The sequence below is a fragment of the Ceratotherium simum genome, chromosome 5 (assembly GCF_057802395.1).
Source record: "Ceratotherium simum simum isolate JZ-2026a chromosome 5, ASM5780239v1, whole genome shotgun sequence".
In the NCBI taxonomy this organism is placed as follows: Eukaryota; Metazoa; Chordata; class Mammalia; order Perissodactyla; family Rhinocerotidae; genus Ceratotherium; species Ceratotherium simum.
In genome coordinates, this window is record NC_141904.1 from 83,563,882 (window position 1) to 83,582,987 (window position 19,106).

At 50.0% G+C, this 19,106-nt stretch overlaps 1 protein-coding gene across 5 annotated transcripts; it reads right to left on the reverse strand.

Moving 5' to 3' along the window:
- Nucleotides 1–9,180: 9,180 nt before the first annotated feature.
- On the reverse strand, nucleotides 9,181–17,739 carry RPUSD3 (RNA pseudouridine synthase D3). Of its 5 annotated transcripts, none has more exons than XM_087431443.1 (10): nucleotides 17,452–17,739; nucleotides 16,605–16,744; nucleotides 15,665–15,709; nucleotides 15,430–15,529; nucleotides 14,622–14,729; nucleotides 14,344–14,540; nucleotides 14,103–14,226; nucleotides 11,919–12,021; nucleotides 10,583–10,722; nucleotides 9,602–9,798 (listed from the first exon to the last, which is right to left on the reverse strand). In XM_087431443.1, exons 3-10 carry the CDS (start codon nucleotides 15,696–15,698, stop codon nucleotides 9,762–9,764), a joined length of 843 nt encoding a protein of 280 aa, XP_087287569.1. In that variant the 5' UTR covers nucleotides 15,699–15,709; nucleotides 16,605–16,744; nucleotides 17,452–17,739; the 3' UTR covers nucleotides 9,602–9,761. The 5 variants fall into 5 exon arrangements, with proteins under 5 accessions (XP_087287566.1, XP_087287569.1, XP_087287565.1 ...); XM_087431439.1 differs by lacking the exon at nucleotides 17,452–17,739 and adding an exon at nucleotides 17,069–17,202; XM_087431440.1 differs by lacking the exons at nucleotides 11,919–12,021; nucleotides 17,452–17,739 and adding an exon at nucleotides 17,069–17,201 and having other exon boundaries at nucleotides 9,181–9,798; nucleotides 14,456–14,540.
- Nucleotides 17,740–19,106: the final 1,367 nt, after the last annotated feature.

Sequence of the window (19,106 nt, forward strand, 5' to 3'; positions counted from 1 at the left end):
CTAGCATTAGCTGTGTGATGTAACTCCTCTAAACTTCACTTGCATCCAACAGATGGGGATTACAAACAGCTCCTACCCCACTGGGTTATCACGAAATGAGATAATCATGAAATGTACTTGCTATACAGCTTACTGCATCCTTCAGGCTCAATAAATAGCTATTATTATTATTAAGATCTAAATCCTTCCCTGGAGGAGCTCCCAGGCAACCGTCATTCATTCATTCAGCAAATTAGGCACTTACTATGTGCCAGCTCTCCCAGGGGCTAAGAATACAGCAGGAAACAAGATGTCCTTGGCCCATACTTCAAGGAGCTGACATTCCTGGGGTAGGGGGGATCTCAGGCTATGCACACACATGCAGATAAACAAGATAATTTCAGATGATGACGTTTGGGAAGAAAACAAAACAAAGTGATATGACAGCAAATGGCTGGGGAGCTAGATCAGCCTGTGGGCGTAGAGAAGGCTTGAGAGGAGGTGAGCTTTCAGCCAAGTCCTGACTGGTGAGAAGCCAGTCTTTTGCAGTCCTGGAGTGTCTCAGTCCATATGGGCTGCTCTAACAGGATACCATAGACTGGTGGTTTCTAAACAACAGAAATTTATTTCTCACAATGCTGGAGCCTGGCAAGCCCAAGATCAAGGCGCCGGTAGGTTTGGCGTGTAGTGAGGGTCCACTCCCTGGTTCCCAGACAGCCATCTCCTCTCTGGGTCCTCACATGGTGGAAGGGACGAGGGGTCTCCTTTATAAGGACACTAATCCCACCTCCCAAAAGCCCCACCTCCAAACACCATCACACTGGGGATTAGGTTTCAACACATGAATTGCGGGAGATACAAACATTCAGTCTATAGCATTCTGCCTGGGACTGGGAGTGTCTTTGGAAGACCTGGGGGAATATTCAAGGCAAAGGAAACATCAGGACAAAGGATTTGAGAAGGGAATAAGCAGAGTGAGGAAACAGACACACAAATTGCTAAAGGCAGTCCAAGAGCCAGAAGAAAGGTATAAATAAATACTTCAGTGAGGAAGTTCTGGGGAAAGGGTTGGGGCTCCTCCCACATTTAAGGAGACACTGACTCCTTAAACATCTATTGAATGTCCAGCGTGTGCTTGGTGTCCCATGATGGGCCAACGGATGACTCAGGCAGCCTGGCCCTGACGAACTCCCGGTGCACCGTGGAGAGCAGACACAGAAAAGACAAAGGTAACCACAAGCTAAAGCCAGAGAGCATGGCTCAGCCTCCTCCACTCCCCTGGGTTACTAACCCCGTGGGCTCTGTGACTCTCTAGGTCTGATTCAGGCCTCCAGCACCAGACCCCTGAGACGAAAGAGGCAGGCTTCCCGTTGATCAGCCCTAGAAATTCATTCCATCCATCTCTGCCCTGAGTCCTTCTGGGCCCAGGATTCCAGCACCACTGTCTGAGCAGGCCTGTCTCCTCTTCTTCCCCAGAGCCCGCCACGTAGGTGCCCCAGTAGGTGGGTACCCAGCTCCTAGTAAAGGGCTTGGCCATCAAGAAGCCCCTGGAGATGCGTCACCAGCAGATACGCCTCCGCCCAGCTCCTCACCCACTGACCCAGCAAGGCTCTGGGGAAGGCAAGGACTTGGGGACCCTTACAGCTCCCAGGAAGGTTGCTTGGGACAGGAGCCTGGGGCACACTGCGAAGCCAGACTCCACTGCCACCACCTCGGCCCCCAGAAAGGGGAAGAAAGGCAAGGCGAAAAGCCCCATCTCCAGAAGTGGGACCCCCCACCCTGGCAGCACCAGGATGGGCTGCATTTTCACCATGACCTTTGCTAGTGGGGACAGGCAGCCCCACCCCTTGAACAGATTGGCCCCGAGTCTGAAGAACCCCCAGGCCCTGGGTAACACCATTCCCCCAAAACACCCCACGGGCCCAAGACAACTTCTTCCTGCTCTCCAAGCCCCTCCTAACCACCTGGATTTGCCCCTCACCCACAGCCCCGCCAAAGAACCACCAGTAGCAAGTAAAGGCCACCAGTTAGAAAGTATTTTTTAAAAATACATGAAACAAGTACTGTCCCCTCCAAAGGAGTCACCTTGAGAGGCAGTTGTACTTGTTTCAAAGATGCCAAGACTCAATCCCTGGCCCATCTCTCTCCAGAGCCCAAGCCTTTCCTGCCACGGTATTCTGACCTTGCCTGCACGCAAAGTCACCTGGGGGGGGGAAGGAATACTGTACAGCACTTAACAGTTTACACTGCGTTGCCACCTGAGCAGCTCCTTTAGTCCTCACAGCCTAGCGAGGCAGGTGCCATTATCCCCATTATCCATCAGAGGAATCAGGAAGTTTAAGGAAGTTGCCCGAGGTTGCACAGCTCAGAAGGGGCTGAGCTGGGATGCAGACCCAGGTCTGTTGGACTCCAAACCCTGTGTTCTTCCCACAGCCTCTGGAGGAGGAACGGGGAGGGCTCCATCTGCCCTCACACGCCCCTGCCCTTACCCCCACCTCCCTGCCCTCCACACACACCGGAGGGGCAACTGGCCCGCCTTGGGCCTTCCTCACAGCCTCTCTTGCTCCCACAGCCCCTTGCCACTTCCCCAGCCTCCACACCCAGGCCTGGCTGCCATCCCCCAATGTGCTCCGCGCCCAGCGCCAGGACCTCAGACTGCAGTACAGCAAGCCAGTCGGCACTAGGACCCTGTTGACCACCGGCAAGGCCTCCATAACACTACCTACCACCAAGGGTAGGATTTCCTTACCACGGGACCCTGAGCTCAAGCTGGCATCCAACATCCTGAAACCAAGAAAGGTGGGGCTCAAACTGTGACCCGCACCCTGAGCACATCTGTCTTTCCATTATTTAGGTCTTCTTTAGGTCTTCACTCTAACCTATTTTGACAATGTTAATTTTCAATCTATAAGTCTTACATTTTTGTTAAATTTAGTCTTAAGTGTTTTATTCTTATTGATGCTATTATCAATGGAATTGTTTTCATTTCATTTTCAGGTTGTTCATTGCCAGTGTATAGAAATAGAATTGATATTTGTATATTGATCTTATATCTTGCAACCTTGCTGAGCTCATTTATTAGCTCTAATTCTGTGGGGGCTGTGCGTATGTGTGTGCGTGTGTTGTGTGTGTGTGTGTGTGTGTATTCCTTAGGGCTTTCTGTGTACAAGATCATGTCATCTACAAATAGAGATAGTTTTACTTCTTCCTTTCCAATCAGGATGCCTTTTATTTTATTGTCTTGCCTGTTCACCCTGACTAGAACCTCCAATACGATGTTGAATAGAAGTGGCAAGAGCAAATATCCTTATCTATCCCTGATCTTAGGGGAAAACTTGCAGAATTTCACCATTAAGTATGATGTTAGCTGTGAGTTTTTCATAGATGCTCTTTATCACAAAGATGTAATTTTAAATTTTCTAATAGCCACATTAAAATAAAAACAGGTGAAATTACCTGTAATATATTTAATTCAATCTAAAATATGATATCAACATATTATCAAGGTAAAAATTGGTAAGATTTTACCTTTTTTTCATATTAAGTCTTCAAAGTCCTACATGTATTTTAGACGTAAGCACATCTCAATTTCAACTAGACACATTTTAAGAGTTCAGTAGCCGCATAGAACTAGTAGCTACTGCACTGGATAATGCAACTCTAGAGCTAAACAGACCTAGGTTTGAAGTATAGCTCCCCTTCTTCATTATTCTGAATTTAAGCAAGTTATCACCTTTCTCTGAAGTAGTTTCATCATCTAAAAAGTTAAGGCAAGTACAGACTTAGAGTCCTCACAAGGATTAAATGCTAAAGTGTATGAGATGACAGTCTGGGTTTAAATCCCAGTGAATAAAGTTGGCCTCTGCCCCTAGAAAATGGGAACAGTAGCAACTAGCTCAAGGTTATGATTATAAGAAATGCTATAAGTCACCTGGCAGAGTACACGGTCCATAATGTGCATTTACTAAATTTTATATGATACTGATTAACAGGAAAAGAGACCCATGGCATGTCATAGAATAAAAGTTCAGGCTACATACTGCATAACCCCATTTAAGTAAGTTACATATGAGGACAGACGATTCAGGACATTCACAACCACATCATTAGTTATCTTGGAACAGTAGAATCCTCACTTTACTTTTTTGCTTGGATTCACTAGAGAATGTATATATTTATTTGCTTAATATCCTTCAATAAATGCCTGGGATCAGCAACACACCAACAGCAATGAACACACCTAGCTCCCAGATCTTGTTTTCTGAATATGCTTCTCCACTAAAATGAAGCAGACCTCCTTAGAAAAACGACGAAAATCAAGGGCTAGGGCAGGGGAGGTACAAGATGAGCCTGCAATACCCTGCTGTGCCCAAAAGTCAGAAAGCACTCAAAGCATGATGGGGACGTGGCAAAAGGCCACAGAAGTCGGGACGGAGGGAATCCCACTGGCAAAGTCTGTGTGACAATGTGATTGTCATTAAATAATCTGTTACCATCCTTATATCCTATTAAAATAGGAATATTTGAGTCCCTCTTGATATATGTAAATGAATAAGTTGAAAGATGCAGAATAAGATGTTTACTTATTACAAAGCACCTCTCTAGAAAATATTAAACACAAAGGGAACAATAATAACTTTACACAGAGAAGCCTGACTGCACCTCCTTATTCAAATAGTCAAACAGTCATGTGACAAATCCAAACTGTATGCAATTTTGCAGTCACAACCTATTTTTATCCTATTCCTACCAGATATACAACCTGAATCGAGGAGATAGACAATTCCAAATGCAGGACCAGGAAACAAAACAACTGGTTTATAATCTTCAAAACAGCCAAGGCCATTCAAGTCAAGAAAAATTGATGAACTGTTCCAGACAGAGGGAGACTAAAGAGAAGCACAATGAAACAGAACACTTGATCCTGACCTGGATTCTTTCGCTCTAAAGGACATTACTGGGACGATTGGAAACACTGGAATGGAGTCTCGGGATTAAAGGGTAGTCATGTTAACACTGGATGTTTCCCGATTTTGGTGGATGTGTTGTAATTACATAGGAGAATATCCTTCCCTTACTTCAGGGAAGACCAGTGAAGTATCCTGGAATGACAGGCATCAGGCTGGCAACTTACCCTCAAGTGAATCAGCAAGTCTGGTGTTGTTCCCTGTAACTTTGGTTAGTTTGAGATTGTTTCAAAATTAGTTTTAAAAAAATCCTCCAATGGCTTACTGTTATCTTTTTTTTTTTTTTGGTGCAGAAGATCAGCCCTGAGCTAACACCCATGCCAACCCTCCTCTTTTTGCCGAGGAAGACTGGCCCTGAGCTAACATCCGTGCCGATCTTCCTCCACCTTATGTGGGACACCGCCACAGCACAGCCTGACAAGCGGTGCGTCGGTGCGCGCCCGGGATCCAAACCCGGGCCCCCAGCAGCAGCGTGCGCGCACTTAACCACTACGCCACGGGGCCGGCCCTACTGTTATCTTTTAAAATGAAACCCAACTGTTCTCTGCCATGGCCAATGAAGGGCTTCAAACTCTGATCCCTGCCAACCACCTCACTTTACCCTCTCCCCTTCACTCGCTCTGCTCCTTTCTTTCTGTTGCCAAACTTGCAAAAGCAGTCTCGATAGGCTCCTGTCTCCCCTGCTCTATCGGCGAGAGTCACTTCTGACCTGTATTCCATCTTGGAAAGATGGACCCTCACAGCTGTTTCTCCCGCAACCTCTGGAGTTAGGACTCTGACTAGGGGTTCCCAAACTCGGTGGCTATAAGAATTCCCTGAAGAACCTGCTAAAAATGACAATTCCTGGGCCTCCACACCAAGGCCCAGCTGCCTTTGCCCAAGGAAGGCAGAGACTGTAAATATTCCCTACGTCAGGCACTTAGGCAATATTTACTGAACAAGGATTCTTCTCTCAACTTGCAGCAAAAGAAGATCTTTATGATCCAAGGCCACTACCCAGTGATCCGGAGCCTCTTGTGCCGGAGGGGTTGGGTGGAGAAGATCCATCTCTTGGGGACCACCCTGCCACCACTGCAGAAGGATCTGGGTAGCTCAGTAGTGGGTAATAGTGACACTACCAAGGATGGTGAGCAGTCCCTGCCTTTCCACAAGCTGCCCTTCCTGAGTCCCTTTCCTATGGTTCCCACTGTCTCAGGGTTGAGGCTTTGGTATGGGCATATGGGGCAGGGACAGGGGCCTCACTAGGCCTGGGCTCTGCATCCGCAGAGGACGAAGACAAAGAAAATGCGTTGCAGCCACCACAGCTGTTTGACTTCCGTGATTTACTGGAATTTGATGACCTCCCCTACCTCCCTGCCCTCCACACACACCTGGAGGGGCAACTGGCCAGCCTTGGGCCCTCCCCAGGCCCTCACAGCCTCTCTCGCTCCCACAGCCCCTTGCCACTTCCCCAGCCTCCACACCAAGGCCCGGCTGCCTTCCCCCTAGGGCCGGGGCCTCAGACTGCAGCACAGCAAGCCAGTCGGCACTAGGACCCTGTTGACCACCGGCAAGGCCTCCATAACAGTACCTACTGCCAAGGGTAGGATTTCCTTACCACCGGACCCTGAGCTCAAGCTGGCATCCAACTTGAAACCAAGAAAGGTGGGCCTCAAACTGTGACTCGCACCCTGGCAGGCCATGCTGAATCCCGGCATCAGGGCTGGAGGGCACAGGCAGAGGGCAGCTCCCAGGCTGGCTGGAGCCCCAAAGGAAGGGCTTGTTTCCCTCGGAACCTCCTTCCTGGACAGATTCCTGATCATCTCTTCTCCTTCTCCTCTCCTTTCACACCAAGGCTGTGGCTCCCCAGCACCTTCGTGGTCCCCATCCTGGAAGCACCTTGTGGCCTTTACACTTCAAAGCTGGAACTATTCCTAGCACCCATACGAAGATCAAGGGCAAAGGCAAGGTCAAGACCAGACTCTGTGACAAACCCAAGGCGGAACCTGCCTCATGAACACACTGAGCCTCCCAAGCAAGACCTCTGCTCCTTAGAAATGCACACCAGGGGTGGAGGGGCATGGGGGATGTCAGGCTAGAGGAGCCCTGGCTTCGACCCACACTGCCCCTATCCTGGATGCAGCACCAAATAAAAAGGAGAAAGTGAAGCATGCTAGCCTTGGCTCCATTTCTACTGCAGGGTGAAGAGGGGGTAGGCTGGGGCCCTGTACCCCAAGGTCCAGAATGAGAGTTAGAGGCCACCAGCACTCCCCTACAAAGCAAGAATTCCCACCTAGTGACAAACATCGGGCTTCCTGTTCAGGGACTCCCCTGGCATCTCTGATCTTTGGGTGGGGGGATAAACCTCACTTTACAGATAAGGAAACTGAGTCTACATGAGGAGACGTGGCTTGCCCAAGATCAGGTGGCAGTGAGCAGAAGGCAGGGACACACTGCCAGCACTGCTGACCACTGGGAGTCCCCCCAACCTCCAAGCCCAGAGGAGCGGGGCTGGCAGCAGAATCGCCTCTAATGGGCACAAGATTTGCAACATGAGACGGGGGGAAGGGTGGACCTTGCCTAAACCGCAACCCTTCTCCAAAGAGAGTGGGTCTGTCCCTTGCTGAGCAAGGGGCCAAGGTCACCTAAAAAGGAAGCATCCAACAAGCCACACCCATGTCAAAACGTCGGTATTTCTCAGTTGAATGGGTTGAATGGCACCCTCCCCCCTAAAATATGTCTACCTGTGAGTATGACTTTATTTGGAAGGGTCTTTGTAGATGTAATTAAGGAAAAGATCCTGAGATGAGATCATCCTGGGTTATCCAGGTGACAGCTGTCCTTGAAAGAGTCAGAAGAGGACAAACACGAGGAGAGGAGGCCGTGTGAAGATGGAGGCACAGATGGGTGTGACGCAGCCGCAGGCCAACGAACGCCTGGAGCCACCAGAAGCTGAGCAGGCAAGGAAGGATCCTCCCCTGGAGCCTTGAGAGCGAGCACGGCCCTGTCGACACCTTGATTTCCGACTTCTGGCCTCCAGACTGTGAGAGAACTACTTTCTGTTGTTTTAAGCCACTCGGGTTGTGGCAATTTGTTCCAGCAGCCCTAGGAACCTAATACACTAGCCACGCGAAGACAACGAACTCAAACCCAGAAATTCTTGCATCACTGAACCAGGAAACGCGTACAAGCAGGTTCACGGCAGCATTGTGCTAACAGCTAAAGACCTGTCCACTGACGGTGGAATGGATCAACCGGTACATTCAAGCACCTGAATGCACACTCCACGCCACAGAACACAGAGCAATTCACAGTGTGGAGCGAGAGCGCGTCACAAAAGAATACGTACAGCACTATTCCATTCACAGAAACTGCAGAAACGGCAAAATGAAATATTCTTTAGGGATGCACGTGTATGGAGTAAAACTTAGCACAAAAGACAAGCAAGGAAAGCATTCTCCCATGTCAGGACAGTGGTTCCCAACCTAGACTGAACACGAGAACCCCTCTGGGAGCTTTTTAAAAAGACTGATGCCAGGGTATCCATCCCAGACTGATTACACCAGTATCTTTGGGGTGCAGAATCGTGGGGAGGCATAGGGATTTTTTTTTAAGCTTCCTGAGGGGATAGGGTAGGGGCTTCTAACGTGGGGCCAGGGTTGAGAACTGCCGCTCTACAAGGAAGGAGAGGGATATTTCTATCTCGTGCCCCAAGAGGTGGTTAGATGGGTGTCACCTTATAGTTACAGCCATGTGCTGCTTAACGACGGGGAGACACTCTGAGAACTGCATCATTTGGTGATCTTGTCGTCGTGTGGACATCATAGAGTGTACCCACACAAACTTTTTTTAGATGGTACAGCCTACTACACACCTAGGCTCTATGGCACTAATCTTATGGGACCACCATCGTATATGCACCTACATGGTTGACTGAAACGTCATTATGCGGCACATGACTGTATTCTTTAAACCACAGAGAGGTTCTGTGCACTCGTAGTTTTGATATACTTCACAAATTTTTAAAGTAAAAGCTACAGCATCTTTGCTTATATGACGTACCTAGAATAGTCAAACTCACAGAGACAAAGGAGAATGGTGGCGCCTACAGGCTGGGAGGAGGGCACATGGGGACCTAGTGTTTAACGGGTACAGAGTTAGTTGGGGAAGATGAAAAAAGTTCCGGAGATGGTGGCGACGGCTGCACAACAATGTGAATGTACTTAATGCCACTGAACTGTACACTTTAAAATGGTTAAGATAGTAAGTTTTGTTAGGTGTATTTTACCATAATAAAAAAAAAACCTCTAACGTTTCCTTCCAGGTAGAATCGGGACAGAAACAGCCAAATAGAAAGACCCACACATTGAACTCAGCAGAAAGCACAGTCCATGATAAACATGGACCCTCTCAGTACACCCTCAAAACCATACTATGAGGTAGTTACTCCCATCATCTCAAGTCCAGAGAGGTGAAGTCATTTGTCCAATGCCACGCAGCAGGTGGCCTAGCCAGGACCTGATCTTAGATTTGTCCGACTACACAGCCCAGGATCTTGAGCCACGGCCTTACTGCATGTGGAGCACTGACCTCCATCTCCTCAGGCCTGACCACAGGCCCATCCTCCCCCGGCCCCCACTGCTCTCCAGTGGGATAAGAAGGAAGGGCAAGAACAGAAGGACTACTGCTGCCGAAGTCCCAGGCACTGCAGGGTCCTGCAGAAATAAGGGGGCAGGGGTGCCAGAAGCTCGATGGGGGCGTCCCTGGGCCTGGCACCGGGGAGGTGGAGACGATGCAGGTGGAGGTGCAAGGGCAGCTCGGCAGCCTGGGAGGGGCTCAGGCGGAGGCGTCTGAGGAGGGCTTCGTCAAGGACCTGGGGTGGGAGAGGCAGATCAGCGTTCAGCCAGGTGATTCTAACCAGCAGGTACCAGCTCTAAGGAAAATGGCAGTGAGGCAAGTACTTCTTCCCTCCTTCCACGCCCATCGTCGTTAGTCATTTCCTCGCTACGCATGCACACGGATACACTCACACACACCCACACTACGGCAGAGACTGCCTAGGGGCTCACATCAGTTTCCGCCTGGGCATACAGCTAAACTACATTTCCCAGCCCCCCTTGCAGTTTGGCGAGGCCATGTGACCGAGTGCAAGTATGTATGCCACTGCCAGACCTGGCCCACGGAAACCTCCCACAGGAACCCGCACTGTCCCATCATCTGCTGGCTGGACGGCAACAGCCTGAGTCCCAGAGGGACTGGGGCAAAGCCCACCCCTACCCCACACCCATTCACTGGACTTAACATGGAGGGAAATTACTGTGTTAAGACTCCGGTACTTTGACGTTACTCTGTTAGAGCAGAGAGGTAGCCTAATACACACACACAACCTCTTCTACCCCTTGTACCAAAAGAACAGCAGACTCAGAAGGGCCTTTAGAAATCAGCCCGTTCAACTCCCTTATTGAACAGCTGGGCAGAATGAGGCCCAAGAGAGACGGGGCGTCACTTGCTCAAGGCCACAGGGCAAGATAGGGCTACAGACAGCCTTGGAAGCCAAGAGGGCTGCCTCCCAGTCCCAAGCTGCACAGCTCATGCCTGGAGATGCTGCCCCCCTCACCCCCACCCCCAGAAGGCAGCAGGCAGCTGGGTGTGGGTACCTGTCTTTGGGTCTTGGTGCTGTCAGCTGGCAGCAGAAAGCGCTGGCCCAGCACACTGCCCACGCGGGCAGAGTATGTGTGGTCCCCAAGAACAGGGCAGAGCTCCAGTACCATGTGCACCTGCAGCTGACTGGGGAACACTGGGAGACAGAAGAGACAGGACAGAGGGTGAGCCGCTGCTCCTGTGCCACCCAGCAGAGTCTCTCCCCCTTTCCCCTGGGAAACACCCTGCCCCATCTCAGACCGTGTGGTTTTGGTGAGGTCAATGCTACCACTCCCGCCTCCAGAGCAGGGTGCATGACCAGGTCAGGACAGTCATAGCTGTCAACCACCCAGCTGCGGGATTTGCTCAGGAAGAGATGCAACCCCGAATTTATTGTTGAAGCTCCTGGGAATAAGGAACGCTCCTTGTGGTGGGGTACAAGACTGGAGCTGCGGGAGCACCTGGCCATCTCTGCCTTCACCACGGGAGCGCCTGTAGGAAAAAGAAGCCAGCACGCAGGAGGCGAGAAGCAAGAATGGAGAGACAGCTTCCTGATGACATCGTCTGAGCCTCTGGATCCAGTCATGCCTGAACTTTAAGCAATGTGAGCCAGTAAGTTCCCTTTTTGGGTTTTCACCAATTTTAACTGACTTTGGGGAAACTTATAATCGAAAGTACCTTGACAAATACAGAAATGGGGGGCCATGTGCTAGGCGTGGGACGAAAGGCTTCACATATGTGAACTTACTTAATCCTTCCGATGACCCTATAAGGTGGGTCCTGTCATCATTCCCATTTTAAGGTAGGAAAGGGCCGGCCCTGTGGCTTGGTGGTTAAGTGCGCGCGCTGCGATGCTGGTGGCCCGGGTTCGGATCCCGGGTGCGCATCGAGGCACCACTTCTCCGTTCATCCTGAGGCCGAGTCCCACATACAGCAGCTAGAAGGATGTGCAGCTACGACACACAACTATCCACTGGGGCTTTGGGGGGAAAAATAAAATAAATAAAATCTTTAAGGTAGGAAAACCAAAGCTCAAAAACAAGTGACTTGGGGGCCGGCCCTGTGGCTTAGCGGTTAAGTGCGCGCGCTCCGCTACTGACGGCCCGGGTTCGGATCCCGGGCGTGCAACGACGCACCGCTTCTCCGGCCATGCTGAGGCCGCGTCCCACATACAGCAACTAGAAGGATGTGTAACTATGACATACAACTATCTACTGGGGCTTTGGGGAAAAAAAAGACGGAGGAGGACTGGCAATAGATGTTAGCTCAGGCCTGATCTTCCTCACTAAATAAATAAATAAATAAATAAATAAAACTGTTTTAAAAAAAAAAAACAAAAAACAAGTGACTTGCCGACCACCACAAGCTGGGATTCAAATCCAGGGGCTGTACTCTGCTTCCACGTCTGGCAGTCTGGTGGACTGGAGAATCTAAAAACTCTCTTGCTATAGACCACCTAGGAACAGCGGAAGAACCAACAGTCATCCTTTTATAATTTTATTTATTTATTTATTTTTCCCCCAAAGCCCCAGTGGATAGTTGTATGTCATAGCTGCACATCCTTCCAGTTGCTGTATGTGGGACACGGCCTCAGCATGGCCGGAGAAGCGGTGTGTCGATGCACGCCCGGGATCCGAACCTGGGCCGCCAGCAGCAGAGCATGCACACTTAACCGCTAAGCCACGGGGCCGGCCCAACAGTGATCCTTTTAAACACACTGCTGGGCATACAGAAAAGTAATGTCCCCAAGACCAAAACACAAAAAGGAAGACAAATCCAGAGCACATGAAAGCCAACGTTTCACCTATTCTAGAGGTGTTGCCAATCTTGGTGTCCAGGGGGCGTGGGTTTAAGTGGCTACCTAGGGGCCAGGGACCAGGCCTTGGTGTCCAAATGAAACCCTAAAAGGGCTACATTTCAGAAAGACTGGACCAGGAGAAAAAGCCAGCCACCAGTGAAGGCAGATGATCACCCTGGGTCTGGATGAGGGGAACGGAAGAGTTTTCCCGAGACGTCACAACCATGAGTCTGCTGTCACACAGGTTTGGGGCTCTAACACTACTTGAGTGACCCAAGAACTTCCAACTGAGACACTAATACTCAGAGCGGTCCTGAAGCAGTGACAGCCCTGGGGCATTCAGCAGACGCAAAGGCAGAACCTCTCCGGAAAGCCCCTCCTCTGATGAGGCAATAAAGGATTTCCACAGATAAAGGCCCAGGTGAACCTGAATTCACAGTCCTGAATCACAGAGCAATCAGGAAACAATCCACCAATGGTGAGAGCCAGTGTGAAACATAATAGGATTAGACCCTCCAGAATTTCAGACAACGGAATTACAGATATACAATATAAGTATGTTTAAAATGATTAAAGACACAGGCTGGCTCCGTGGCTTAGCGGTTAAGTGCGCGCGCTCTGATGCTGGCGGCCCGGGTTCGGATCCCGGGCACGCCCCAAGGCACCACTTCTCCGTCCAACGCGAGGCCGAGACCCACGTACAGCAACTAGAAGGATGTGAACCTATGACATACAACTATCTACTGGGGCTTTGGGGGGGAAAAAAAATGAATAAATAAAATCTTTAAAAAAATAAATAAATAAAATAAAATAAAATGATTAAAGACAAAAAAAGAACAAAGAATATGAGAAAAGGGCCGGCTCCGTGGCTTAGCGGTTAAGTGCGCGCACTCTGATGCTGGCGGCCTGGGTTCAGATCCCGGGAGCGCCCCGAGGCACCACTTCTCCGTCCAACGTGAGGCCGAGTCCCACGTACAGCAACTAAAAGGATGTGAACCTATGACATACAACTGTCTGCTGGGGCTTTGGGGGGAAAAAAACTGAATAAATAAAATCTTTAAAAAAAAAAAAAAAGAATATGAGAAAAAAACAGATGATGTATCTTTTAAAGGGTAATTTGTATTTGTAAGAAAAACCAAATAGAATTTCTAGACATGAAAAATACAGTTAATGGATAAACTGGCAGATTAGATCCAAATGAAGAGAAAATGACTCAACTGAAAGATAGATCTCAAGAAATTACTCGGAATGCAGCAGAGAGAAAGAAATAAAAAATATGAAAGAAAAGTTGAGACAGCGAGTAGATGAAAAGGTGACACGTCTATTCGGCTTTCAAAAGGAAGAGAATAGAGAGAATGCAAGAGGCACAACATTTGAAGAGAGAAAGAATTTTCCAGGCTTGATGAAACATTAATCTTCAGATTCAAGAAGCACAGTGAATCCCAAGCAAGATCAATACAAGTAAACCCACACACCTAGACTCATCACAGTGAACCTACAGAACACCAAAGACAAAGAGAAGATCCTGAGATCACTAAGAGAACAAACCGACGAGCTGCAAAGGAATGGCCATCAGACTTCCAGCAGAAGCACTGCTCCTCAGCTGGGCCTGGTCACACACTCCCTTGGGGTCCATCAGAGGCTCCCCAGGCTGCTGCTGACCCCACCACCTTCCTCCCACCCCCTGGCCTCCTTCAACCACATACAGTTGTAAAGGCTGGCCGGGGCTCCAGACCCACCTGTCAGTGGCTGCAGCTGGACCAGGGCACAGCCGGAGCCTGTGGCCACCACACGGAAGTGGCTGAGGGTCCTCTTGACACCCTCCAGGATGTCCTTTCGGGACGGAGATTTCACTGGAACTACCTGTGGTGTCAGCCCCCAAGAATGAACAAGCGTCACACACGTTGGGAGCTACACCCAGACCCTCCCCGCTCCCAACAGACTCAGGACAGGGCCACCATACAGGCGGTAGTCACTTGCCTGTTTTAGGGGACAGGAGAGCCAGCCATCCCAACTCTACACCCTTGACTCCTCTGTAGGGGTAACATGTCTGCAAAGTCCCTTCCTCTATCCCACTCAGACCCTGACTCACAAGATCGACGCCATCAACGTGTTCCAGTTTCAGAGCTGCTTGGATCTTCCCCTCAGAAGTAGCCGGGACCCCCTCAGTGACAGCACTGAGAAAGAGACAGAAGGAGGTCACAGAGCGCCTTGCTGGGACCTCCCCACGACCCTGGGAGCCTCCCAGCACCTCTCACCAATAGGTGGCTGTGGGTCTCTGGGCTCTCCGTGCATGGAGGAAGAACTTCTGGAGACGGCTTGCTGTCTGGGGACAACTGGAGAGGAGTACAAGCCCAGAGGTCTCCCTGGAGGAAGGGGACAAATCACAAAAGTTAAAGTCCCTTGGGCTCACCCACAAAAAAGGGAGACCCCTAGGAAGGAACACTGACCTGCTTAAGGCCAAACAGTAACACCAGACCTAGAACCCAGACCTCCTCCTGAGAAGTCAGGCTTCCTCATGTTTGATAATAAGACTAGGGAGCTCACTGTGTTCTCATTCTGCCCTGGCCCCCAGGGAGCTCGGAGCCAAATGTCCTAACAGTTACCACCAGTTGCTAAATGTCTACCATGTGCCAGGCGCTATGCGAGAAATTTTATACATATAGCTCTTAAATAATTAAATCCCCACAAACAAGCCCACGAATTTGTGGAAGTGCAGAAATATTTCATCTCAAGTACCACCTCTGACTGACCAGGGCAGTTGGAGGAAAGAATATCATGGGTCGGCTCCCAGTGCCTGCCACAGGTACGGGGCTGCAGGAGGGACCGCCCCCGAGCACGGGTGTTATCAGCTCCATTTCACGATTGAGGGGAGGAGGTTCAGTGAGGTGTCCCCCTTTGCCTAAGATCACAGTTCGTGCAGGAGGACTTGAACTCAGCTCTGTCCACTCCCTCCTCTTCCTTGCATCCGACCTCTATAATCCCAACCCAGCCTTCTTCCCAAGCAGCTGTTCCCCACCCCGCGCCGATGCCTAGCCTACCCTCCTATCAGCCCCCACCACTTACTTCCCAGCCGCTCGGACCACCTGGAGCTCCTGCTCCGCGAGCCCCAGGGACTGGCTCAGCTCTGGCAGCACCGAGAGCAGCGTCAGCTCCCCTGGTTTTCCTGGAAAAAAAGAAGGAAAAGTACAAGTTGCTCCCAGAGGCTTTTGGCTTCATCCCACCGCCCCCTTCTCTTCACGATTCCCTCCCTCAGAGACATCAAACCCCCTTTCACTGCATCCCCTTCCCCTGCCCATACCTGTCACTGGCAGACCCTGTGGCTTGTTCAACATCACTAGAGGTCCTGAAACATATAGTACACAAACATCATCGACAGCCAAAGCAGCAGAGTGTACTAAGCACTTTCTCAATTCATCTTACCGTCTGGCCCCACTACACCTCTCAGACATGGTTATCCACCACACCCTAAACTGAGCTTCTTTCTGCCCCTCACATAGGCTAAGCTTGCTGCCACCTCAGGGCCTTTGCACTTGCTGTTTCCCCTGTCTCAGATTTTCACATGTCTGGCTCCTTCATATCATCTTGGCTCAGATGTCACCACCACAGAGAGGCCTGAAACCCCAGTCTAATGTCGGCCCTCCTCTAGTTCCTCACCAGCATAACGCCCTCTTTTATTCATAGCACTGATCACTAGTAAGTACCTTGTTCATTTATTTCCTGGTGAATCCGTTTCTCTCACTAAAATGTTGGCTCCCTGAGGGCAGGAACCATACTTATCGTGTTCAGCACTATACAGCCATGCCTAGAACAGTCCCTGAAACATAGCCTGTGCTCAATACATAGTTGAGAAAATTAATAAATCACTGAATGGAGACCGAGGCTCAGGGAAATTGTTATTTTCCTATAGCCACACAGCAAGCGGATTACAGAGCCTAGATATGACTGCAAAGCCTGTGTTTTGTCCATCAGTGAACACTTTATTACAGCAATTCCCATTGAGGAACGCCTACTGTGGGCAAGGCTCTCTAGTTATCTACAGCCTCCCACCCCACACCCCTGTCCCCGTGACGCTAAGGCTGAGAGATTGCGTAGCTGGTGTGAGCTCCTGCCGCTAGTGGGAGGCAGAACCAGGATTTGGCCCCAAAGCCTCTAGGAGGGAGCCCAGCCAGGCCCCCAGAAAGCTCAGGGGAGGACTGCTCCCCTTCCGGGTCTTCGCAGCTGTCACTCCCACCCCTCACCTTTCCGGTCCACCACGGCTGCCCTCAGCACATCGACCAGCTCCTTCCGGCTGAGGTTCTGGGGCCGCAGCAGCCCCGGGAAGGGCCGCTCCTCCAGGGGCCCCGACCGTCTGCTGGAGCCTCGAGGCTGCCGCTGATGCCTGGAAAGGGTGGGATAAGCAACAGGGGCATCACTGCTTCCCGAGGTGCCGTCCATTCTTATCTCCCCCCACCTATTCCCAAATCCTGCCGCCTCCGACAAATGCCTCAGAAGGCCCGGGCTGAGCCTCTCAAAAATTCAGGTTCGACCGGTCCCATTTGACACAGGAGAGAACTGAGGCTCCGAGAGACCGAGTAACTAGTTTAGGGTCACACAGCAGAGCTGGGATTAGAACCCCCTATCTACCTAACTCCAGACCCCGCGCACACCCCTCTCCCCAGCCCCGCCCCGCCTCCCTCCCCCACGAAGGGGGGTGCGTAATCACCGGCCCTCGGTGCCAAAGGCTGCGGCCTTGGGCGCTGCGCGGACCCCGGGACCCCGCCGCCAGCCACCCCAGGCGCGGCCCAAGACACAACCGCCACCCATCTCCCAGGACACAGGCGCACTGAGGCGAGGACAGTGCGCATGTGTCCAGAAGGGCAGCCCCGCCCACAGCGCGCTCATCGGTCAGATTGACTGTCAATCGGAGTAGCGGGGCTCGGAGCCGTGAGAAGGCGCAGCTTTGGCTTGGCCGGGGAAGGAAATGCGTCAATTCACGTCTGTGCTTTGGGGAAACTAAGGCACAGAGCAGAGGAGTTGACTCTCCCCGGGGTCAGAGAACCTGTCTTAGGGCAAAACCGAGACAAAAGGTCAAGGTGTTCGGATTACCATTGCAATTCTTAGGAGACTTCTGACTTCAAAAAACCACCATCCTGCACAATTTTGTAAGGCAAATCGAAAAAAAAACAAAACCACACTTGTTAGTCCAGTAATCCGCTTCGAAGAACACAGCCTGGTGCATAATCCAAAAGGAAAAAAAGGCCAGAGGCAGAAAGAGGTTCACTACAGCATTATTTTTCAAAGCAAAAACAAAACAAATCTCAAAACTGGAAACATAAATTCTCCTGCGACTAGCTCTATAGGAGAAATATATCTAATACATCACCCTATTCGACATTTTTTGAATGCTAACTCTGTGCCAGACCTTGGCATCCGGGAACTGGAAACAGATCGACAAGACTCGGGCCCCATCCACAAGAAGGTCGCCGAGCTGACACAGTTAGATCAGAGCATCACAACTCCCCTTGCTAATCGCTCGGGAGGTGCCGAGAGAGGGAAGAGCGAGCAGCCAGGTGAAATCAGAGCAAGCCTCCCGGCAGGGGTTGTGACTGACGGGCTGTGAAGAGCCAATAGAAGTTCACCAGGAGAAAAAGCTGTGGGGAGGAGGGGCGGCAGAGGGAGGGAGCAAGAGAAGAAATGAGATGCTAGTGAAAAAAACCAAAGACCAAAATGGGTTCTGTCCTGTAATTACAACTATAGAAAAGTTACATGCAACCTGTGAATTTATTTTTATCTATTTACTAAGAGCCTTGTAACTCTCAATTCATTGTTTGCATTAGCGAAAGATTGCAAATTAACCCAAATCCATCAACAGGAGCGGCTAAGTCAGTTGTAGCACAAACCTATGCAACCATTAATTGAAGAAAATGTAGGTCTATGTGTGCTGTGTGAATCAATCTCCAGAATATATTAAATCAAGAACGCAACGTGAAGGACCGTGTGACTAGAATATGCATATGTGTGTGTGCATGTGATATGCATATCTGTTATATTTATATGTTCTGCATTTCTGAAAGGACACACAAAAATGAGATGGTGGTGGCTTCTGGACAGGGAATCAGAGGTGAGAAGATAACTAATTATTTTTACCCTTTGGAACTGCTTAAATATTTTACTTCACTGATATATTTCTTCTTCACAAACACACACACACACACACACACACACACACTCCTAGGTTAAAAATCTAAGCTAGATATAAAAGACTGTATGATTCATAAAAATTTGTCAAACAATAATTTTTTAAACAAAAATAAGTTTAGAAATAAATCTTTTAAAAAAGATTGTGTGTGGGCTGGCCCAGTGGCACAAGCGGTTAAGTGCATGTGCTCCACTGTGGCGGCCTGGGGTTCGCAGGTTCAGATCCTGGGCGTGACCCACGCACTGCTTGTCAAGCCATGGTGTGGCAGCGTCCCATATAAACTGGAGGAAGATGGGCACAGATGTTAGCCCAGGGCCCATCTTCCTCAGCAAAAAAGAGGAGGATTGGCAGATGTTAGCTCAGGACCGATCTTCCTCACACACACAAAAAAAAGATTGTGTGATTCTATTTACTTGACGTTGTAGAAATGGCAAACTATATAGGAGGACAAAAAGTCAGTGGTTGCCAGGGACTTGGGGGGCTGGTGGGGATTGACTGGAAGGGGGCATAAGGGAGCTTTTTGGAATGCTGGACATGGTGGTTACATAAATATATGAATTTG

Coding starts and splice junctions, on each gene's coding strand:
- RPUSD3 (XM_087431439.1), bottom strand. CDS start 17,169: ATGGGTGGCGGTTGTGTCTTGGGCCGCGCCTGGGGTGGCTGGCGGCGG. Junction 14,730..15,429: donor GTGGTCCGAGCGGCTGGGAA/GTAAGTGGTGGG, acceptor CCCTTCCTCCAG/GGAGACCTCTGGGCTTGTAC. Junction 14,541..14,621: donor AGACCCACAGCCACCTATTG/GTGAGAGGTGCT, acceptor TCTCTTTCTCAG/TGCTGTCACTGAGGGGGTCC.